The following is an 8,573-nucleotide window of genomic DNA, read 5'->3' as shown; positions in this document are numbered from 1 at the left end:
TCCCAATGAAAAAGGATTTTGGTGCTTTCCATTGGTTATTATGCAAGGACTGCCTGTGTGTGCGCCCCATATTTTGGACTTCCTGCATTACATTCACACACAGGAGAATTCCAACCATGTCCAGGCAGAAGTAATTCCCAAATGAATTTAGTGCTCCTAGGTAAATGGGATTTTGTTCAGGTTGGATACTGTTGCTAGGAAACAAGGTAAACAAAAATGGCGGCGACAGGATTGGTTTTCGGGTTACAAGGGGAGCATGCCCTAAACAAACATGGCGGACAACGCAGATTCCCGTGCCTGTAACCAACATGGCGGGTAAATCGGCTTCACCACCGGGTGTTTGTCCTGCGCCAACTTCAAACTCCGCAGCCCGCTTCACTTCCTTTTATAAGGTGCTACTGGAAGGAATTTTTTTGTTTTTCCTTTTATGAGTTACCTTTCACGGCCGGGCGCTTGATGAGGCGGAAGCTGCGTCATAAGAGTAACGTACTGACGGCAGGAGAGCAGGGCGCAGGCGTGAGTTCATTAAGCTCCTCCCACTTCGCTCTTTTAAGCATTTATTTAGGCGCAATAAAGCCTCCGTTCGGATACGGGGAATTGTTTTAAAGCACATCCCGACCCAAATTATGGAATGAGGGAACTAGAACCGTGAAGGCGGTCATGGAGACCGCTCGCAAGTAAAGCAAAGCAGGCACTCTTGATAGCCAGCTATACGCCGGGAAACGGAAGAGCGAGACGTAAATAGTCCTGTCGGGCCACTCGCGCATGCGTTGTAGCGAGTAGCCGGGGAACGCGACGGCGCAGGAGGAAGGAGACGCTCCAGGCGCGAGGCCGGCGGCGGTTTCATCACCAACGGCCGCTTCAGAGCTTTGTAGACCCGGAGGGGTGCGGGGGAGGCAGAAAGGAATTTCGTGAGAAGGGACAAGAAGCGGGAAGATTCCGGTAATCCCGTAGACCGCCCCCCTCCTTTCCCTCTGGTCGCCGAGGGAAGCGGAAGTGCCGCCATCTTGGGAGAGAGGCAAGTGAGTTGCGTAGAGCTAGAAAAGGATAGAGCTATATAGAAGCAGCGGCACGAAGCTTTCGCGTAATGGCGTTGCTTGGCCACTCGGCATCTCTGTTCTGACGGCGCCTGTGTCATTATTATTATTTGCGTTGGACGTTAAGAGTGAAAAGCCCGCTCATTAATTTAGAGAGGATGGTGGCGGGGGGGCGGGAGACTCGTCTTCAATTCCCCTCCATTACTATCTCTATGGTGCGTCAGTGGCTCGACTTCTGAACGGTCGTTTGTTTGACCGGAAGTGTCCGTGCATTTGAGCGGAAGTAGGATTTTTGTGCTGGAATTGGCTCCCTCTCGGACGTGAAGCGGAAAGGACGGAGGGCAGGTTTGAAAAATAAATCTGTGGTTCAGCGTGTGTGTGTGTGTGTGTGTGTGTGTGTGTGTGTATATATAGAGAGAGAGAGGGGGGGCGAGGAGGAGGTAAAAGGAAAAGAAGGGAGGATGTTTCTGCTTCCTATGGCTGGCTAGCTCTGGGTGGTGGCACGAGGATAGTTAGTTGCCAGGTCTCCTGAGGACCAGATCCTGCGACCTGCATGTGTGTGGATCCTTGGGGCTGTGAGGTGAAGCAAGGGATAGTTCTGTGAGGATAGACTCCGTTGATGTAGGTTCCGTCGCAAGCTAATGGAGAAAAAGCACTCAAGCCAGGTAGATATCAGCCTGGTTTCTTGAACCGGGTTCCTTTCCTTGCGACGTCACACAATCCTCTGAGAAAGGAGGCCAAGAAACTTCAGGTCAGGCCCTGAGATCTGACATCTCTTTCAGCTTATTGTGCTGGTGTATGTAACCAAGAGGGACGCATGTGGCGCTGTGGGTTAAACCACAGAGCCTAGGACTTGCCGATCAGAAGGTCGGCGGTTCGAATCCCTGTGACAGGGTGAGTTCCCGTTGCTCGGTCTCTGCTCCTGCCAACCTAGCAGTTCGAAAGCACGTCAGAGTGTAAGTAGATAAATAGGTACCGCTCTGGCGGGAAGGTAAATAGCGTTTCCGTGCGCTGCTCTGGTTCGCCAAAAGCAGCTTAGTCATGCTGGCCACATGACCTGGCCAGTAAAGCGAGATGAGCACCGCAACCCCAGAGTCGGCCACGACTGGACCTAATGGTCAGGGGTCCCTTTAACTTTTTATGTAACCAAGGGATGGCGGGGAGGGGTTCTGCTGCTGTGAGGCTTTCCATGTAAGTGGCTGGATCACATGCTCTGCTCTTGCTTTCCTTTGCTAACTGTGGTATCAGCTGGTGGCGTTCCAGGTTCCCTTTGTAAACTGCCTTGTACGTGCCACAGCCCAGCACCTTTTGAAACAAGGTGACTAGTTTGGGTTTGGCTCCCCAGCTGGTAGTTACAAGAACTCTGTAACTTTTAGGAGCAAAGACTGCCAGGTTTCATGAGCCTGAAAGCAAATAAAAGTTGAAGGTAGGCATATAGGGGTGAGCAAGTACCCAAATGCTTTGTAAGCTTCTTTGGGAGATGGATGAAAATGCTTAAATAAATAAAATAGTGGCTAGCCGTGTTCAAGTTGTAGGAGAGGCTTGCCAGTTTCTGCTTGTACCCTGGAGGACAGTTAGCAGTTTTGTTATCCATCTTTGGTTTGTGGCGTTGGATAAAATTAAGTTCCTAAATTAAACTTCTGCTTGTTTATAAAATGCTGTTTTTAATGCATGTTACTTATCTTTAACCCTAATTGTGAGCCTATTGACAAGAAAAACATCTCTCTTGCAAAGCTTGCTGTAACATGCTCTGAGTCCACATGATAGATTATGCATAAGTCTGATAAATAAAACAGCTCAGGGAGGTAGAGATGAAGTGAGGAAAGATCATAGCTTTTCCCCCAGGCTCTTAGGATAAGTTAAGAGACTGTGACTTGTACTGTTATTATTACAGTGGAACCTTGGTTTGCATACGTCTTGGTTTGCATACGTTTTGGATTACAAACATGTCAAACCCGGAAGTGCGTGTCCCGGTTTGCAACCTTTTTTTGGATTACAACCCATTTTTGGGGAGGATTCCGAACAATTTTTTTTGGGAGGCCCCATTGGCCAAAGTGTGCCTTGGGTTCCAACCTGTTTTGGTTTACAGACGGAGCTCCGGGACAGATTATGGTTGTAAACCAATGTACCACTGTATTTGATTAATTATCTGCCTTTCACCACGAGGCCCCAATTTAAAAATACATTAAAACAGTTAATACAGATTACAATCATGAGCATAGGGTTGGTCCTAAAATATTTATCTTAGGTGCACATAAGCCTATGCACATAATACTGTGCACTGATCTTCATGGCTGAGCAGGGGATTTGAACCTAATCCATCCTGGAAGAGGGATTCTTGCATGTGAGATGCTTTGTAAATGGTACAGAAAGGAAAGCGAAAGGCTAAAGGAGCCTGAGTGGGAAACATTATCAGTCTTTGGAAACCCAAAGTTAGCACCATGTTAGGCAGAACCAAGGTTGAACACCCCCAATCCTAGTCATGTTTATACAGCAGTAAGGCCATTGATTTCACATTTTAAATTTTTATTATAAAATTTTTCATGAAAAACTCTAGTCATATCAAATTACACATCACATATTTTAGCTTATTGGACCTCCCTCAACTTCTCTGACAATCATTCGTAATTCAAATCCTATCTTCACATTCCTTAATTTTAATATTGCCATTAAACACTATATTTCTGACCTTATTTGCTTACTAACAATATTCCTTGTATTTTCACAAAGCTTCTTTAAAGCACACTAGCGTTGTACAGTCCTCACAAACAGTTTTCAAATACTCCGTAAATTTCCCCCAGTCCTCAAAGAACCTGTGATCCTTTTGGAATCTGATTTTCCCAGTTAATTTATCCAGTTCTGCATAGTCTGTTAGTTTTGTCCTCCATTCTTCCAAAGTCGGTACTTCTTCTTGTTTCCATTTTTGGGCCAACAGTATTCTTGCTGCGGTGATTGCATACTGAAAAAGTTTACTGTCTCTCCTATTTATGTCCATTCTTGTTATTCCCAGCAAAAAGGTTTCTGGTTTCTTAACAAAGCTATATTTTAGCATTTTCTTTAATTCATTATGTATCATCTCCCAGAACCCCCTTACTTTCTTACAATCCCACCACATATGCATGAATGTACCTTCTTTCTCCTTACATCTCCAACATTTATTACAAGTTTTGTACATTTTTGCTAATTTTACTGGTGTCATATACCACCTGTATACCATCTTCATAACATTTTCTTTCAATGTGATACATGCTGTAAACTTCAGATTTTCATTCCATATTCTTTGCCAATCATCTATTTCTATGTTATATCCTAAATCTTTGGCCCATTGAATCATAACCACTTTTACTTCCTCATCCATTGTATGCCATTCCAACAGAATTTTATACATTTTGGAAATTATCTTACAATCATTATTAACAATTTCTGTTTGAAATTTTGAATCCTTTTCTTTGTACCCTTTTTCTTTCACATCCTTTTTAAACATTTCACTTATTTGATAGTAGTGCAACCAATCATAAACATGTTCTTTTACTTGTTCGTATGGTTTTAATCTCCACTTCCCCCCTTCCTTCACCACCAAGTCTCCATAGGTGATCCAGTCACTTCTCATATTAATTTTTTTGACACCTATAACCTCTAATGGGGATAACCAATGTGGGACCCCCATTTCTAGTATATTTTTGTATCTGTCCCAAACTTCCAATAACGATCTCCGGAAGATATGATTTTCAAATGATTTATAACCCTTTTTCTTTTCTTTCCAAAGGTGCGCGTGCCATCCAAATCTGTTATCGAATCCTTCCAAATCCAGGAGCTTTGTATTTTTAAGTTTAATCCATTCTTTTAACCAGCAAAGACATGATGCTTCATAATATAACTTCAAATCTGGCAGGGCAAAGCCTCCTCTTTCTTTTGCATCTGTTAATAATTTATATTTGATTCTCGGCTTTTTGCCCTGCCAGACATATCTTGAAATCATCCTTTGCCAATCTTTAAAGATCGCCGCTCCTTTTAGTATTGGTATCATCTGGAATAAAAATAACAAAAATAAAAAGGCCATTGATTTCAATGTACTTCCAAACAAATGTGCTTAGTTGCAGTCTGCATTTGCTGTTTTGTTGTTTATCGTGGTCAATGGGTTCCTTACGCTTCCACATAGGAATTCATAACATTTCTTGTTTCTTTGGATGAAGGATGGTATAGAAATTTTGTAAACACGTAAAAAGTTAGAATTTCTTCCAGGTCACCAGACAAGGAACCAAATTGATGTGTTCTTTCTTTTAGGTCACAAATGTCTAACATACTCATATGTAGACTGGTGGGTTGGTAGCATTGTGGACTCCTGTAAAGCTTGTACAGGTGTTAGTTGTACCCCCTGCCTCCTGAAGAAGAGAGATGTACTTTCAGCAAGGTCTTGTACATGTTAACACAGTGGAACTTAGCACAGGAGGGTTAGAAACACACTGCAACTTTTGAGGGACATTTATTCCTTTTCAGTCCCAAGGCATGCAATAAAACAGGCTTCTTCAACCTCGGCCCTCCAGATGTTTTTTGAGACTACAATTCCCATCATCCCTGACCACTGGCCCTGCTAGCTAGGGATCATGGGAGTTGTAGGCCAAAAACATCTGGAGGGCCGAGGTTGAGGACGCCTGCAATAAAACCTGAGAGTGGTTAATGCTTGTCCAGCTTGGAATTTTGCACTTTATACAGTGGTGCCCCGCAAGACGAATGCCTCGCAAGACGAAAAACCCGCTAGACGAAAGGGTTTTTCGAGGCGCTTCGCAAGACGAATTTCCCTATGGGCTTGCTTTGCAAGAAACTTCTTGCGAGTTTTTTCCCTTTCCCCCCCCTTTTGCTTAGCCGCTAAGCCGCTAATAGGGATGCTTTGCAAGACGAAAAAACCGCTAGACGAAGAGACTCGCGGAACGGATTATTTTCGTCTTGCGAGGCACCACTGTACTTTGTATGTCGTTCCACGTGCTATTGTTGCAGAGAATGCAAGTGATGATAATGTTTTGGTAGACATGGAAACAAAATACTTAGAACGCAGAGTGCACGTACCTTTTGTTTTAAGCCAGTCAAGACATATGTATCAGTAATAAGTAAACCAGTAGGGGTGAGCGGTGTCACAAAAGGAAGGGGAAAGACAACAGAACATACAGATTCCTTGTGGTATAAACATTTGCAGACTAGAGCCCAGTTAATCAGAGCCATGAAGGGTTATCCTTGGAAAGGGAGATATGCATACGTGGGTGTACAGCCAAAAGTATTTGGTCTGACATTTTGTATGTGTGTGCAAAGTTCAAATGTAGCACAAACTAGAGCAAGCAGAGCTTTGCTTAGAAATGCTAGAGGCTCTGCTGTCTGCCAGTTAAGGGTATGCTATACAGTGGTACCTTGGGTTACATATGCTTCAGGTTACCGACTCCACTAACCCAGAAATAGTACCTCGGGTTAAGAATTTTGCTTCAGGATGAGAACAGAAAACGGTCTCTGGTGGCGTGGTGGCATCAGGAGGCCCCATTAGCTAAAGTGGTGCTTCAGGTTAAGAACAGTTTCAGGTTAAGAATGGACCTCCGGGACGAATTAAGTACTTAACCAGAGGTACCACTGTATATGTGACAAAATGACATTTGTCTCTTGGTTCTCAAACTCCCTACCCCATGGACCACTTGAAAATTGCTGAGGGTCTTGATGGACCACTTAATGGTTGTAGCAGTTGTAATACACTGCTAGATGCTGAGAGATTTTTAATCGTATTTTTATTGCTTCTTTTATTTACATTGTCTTACAAATTGAAATCACTTTATCTTCCTTTTTTTACATATGAACTGTACTATTGCACATACTTAAAGCTGTACTCTTTAATGTCATATAGCCAGCATTGTTCTTTGTGGATATTTTTGTATATTACCTTTTTTAAAAAAATACCCAACAGCTGAAGGATCTATTCGGGAAAGCCACCCCTTCCTAAGTCTATTTTGTTTCTGATGCCTTCACAATTGTACTTCTTTGCTTACAATGGCCAAGAATCAGATTGCTATGTTTCCTCTTCTTGCAGGAGTAGCTAAGGAAGAATTTGAGGCGGCGTCATGGCGGAGCCAGAGAACCTTGAGGTGATGGTTAAAACCTTGGACTCTCAGACAAGGACTTTCACAGTGGAAGAAGAGGTGAGAAGCCCTTAGCTGGGGTTGCAGCCAGAAGGTGGGAGGGTAGTGAGGGGTAATTACAGTGGTAACTCGGGTTACAGACACTTCAGGTTACAGACTCCACTAACCCAGAAATAGTACTTTGGGTTAAAAACTTTGCTTCAGGATGAGAACAGAAATTGCGCCGCCGCAGTCAGCGGGAGGCCCCATTAGCTAAAGTGGTACCTCAGGTTAAGAACAGTTTCAGGTTAAGAATGGAGCTCCAGAATGAATTAAGTTCTTAACCCGAGGTACCACTGTATTAAGGTGCTCTGGTGTAACTGTGGCAGTGGGGGGTGGGGTCTGGAGTGCTCATGCCTTGGAGGAACAACTGAGGATCCCTGGGCCCAGTTGCTGACCGAGAAGTGGCAGGGGCTGGTAGGTGGGAAAACACAAGCCGGGAGGCCACTGGAGAATTAAAAAGAGGGGTGTAGATATTCTGGCTGTCACAACACATGTAGTGTGGTGAAAAATCCTGTCTCGATTCAACCCACAAGCGATGGCATCAAACTTTTTGATTAATTTTTAGCGACCCATTCCACATTGCATTCTTCCTTTCCAGAATGGCCACCTCAAGCTCAGTTCCAGTAGTTTTTATCCTGTGACAGGGCCATATCCAATGCCACAGCACTGCTGGTGCAACTGGTTTCCATGAGCACAGCAGAAGTTCTTCTGCTGTCTCTTCCAGCCCCTCGCACATCTTCATAATCAGCTGTGGGGAACCAGGGTATCCTCTGCAGCAGATTTGGGGTGTGTGGGCATATAGGGGAGAACAAGCACAAGTCCTGTTGCTCCTGTGGAACTCTGCTGGTATGACGTTGGATCATTTAGTGTAGTTTAATAGGGTGTTTTTGCCACTGTCACTCATGTAGTAACAGTGTGCTAGTACTGTACAGAAGTTGTATATTCTCTGGAGGGTTTGTTATTTATTTGACTAATACTGACATGGAGCAGAGGCCAAGGCCTGATGAGCAGTGGGGGGTTGCCCTGCTACGTCCTCTCAGTGCAATTGTTTCTGCTTTGTAGATCACAGTGAAGGAGTTTAAGGAGCACATTGCCGGTTCAGTCAGCATCCCCTCGGAAAAGCAGCGCCTCATCTATCAAGGGAGAGTCCTTCAGGATGACAAGAAGTTGAAAGAATACAGTGAGTGGGGCTTTGAGGGGGAAGGGCCTGAGGAGTTCTTGCCTGGGGCGGGTAGGGGGGCATGGATAAAATATTAAGTTGTGAGGGACACTGAAAAGTGCTGGTTCCTGCCGTCCCTCCCCAGAAAAGGCCCTCGAGCAAGCTCAGCATTGGATAGGAACATTGTATAATTTCCTTGTTTCATAATTACTTCTGAGGGCT

The 8,573-nt window shown here is 44.3% G+C and overlaps 1 protein-coding gene across 9 annotated transcripts in view; it reads left to right on the top strand.

Moving 5' to 3' along the window:
• The first annotated feature begins 488 nt into the window (after window positions 1-488).
• Window positions 489-8,573, top strand: part of BAG6 (BAG cochaperone 6) — a 34,086-nt gene continuing 26,001 nt past the window's right edge. For 2 of the 9 annotated variants that reach the window (XM_079958498.1, XM_079958493.1), the window contains exons 1-3: window positions 490-1,018; window positions 7,102-7,210; window positions 8,255-8,372. In XM_079958498.1, coding sequence (XP_079814624.1) covers window positions 7,133-7,210; window positions 8,255-8,372 — 196 coding nt within the window. In that variant the 5' untranslated portion in view covers window positions 490-1,018; window positions 7,102-7,132. Of the gene's footprint in view, window positions 1,027-1,237; window positions 1,383-7,101; window positions 7,211-8,254; window positions 8,373-8,573 lie in introns of those variants that run through there. The other 7 variants (XM_079958500.1, XM_079958499.1, XM_079958501.1 and 4 more) reach the window with 6 other exon arrangements.

This window comes from Podarcis cretensis (genome assembly GCF_951804945.1).
Source record: "Podarcis cretensis genome assembly, chromosome: 2".
Classification (NCBI taxonomy): Eukaryota; Metazoa; Chordata; class Lepidosauria; order Squamata; family Lacertidae; genus Podarcis; species Podarcis cretensis.
The sequence above is the reverse complement of the archived record's forward strand: the minus strand, read 5'-3'. Positions and strand labels throughout refer to the sequence as shown.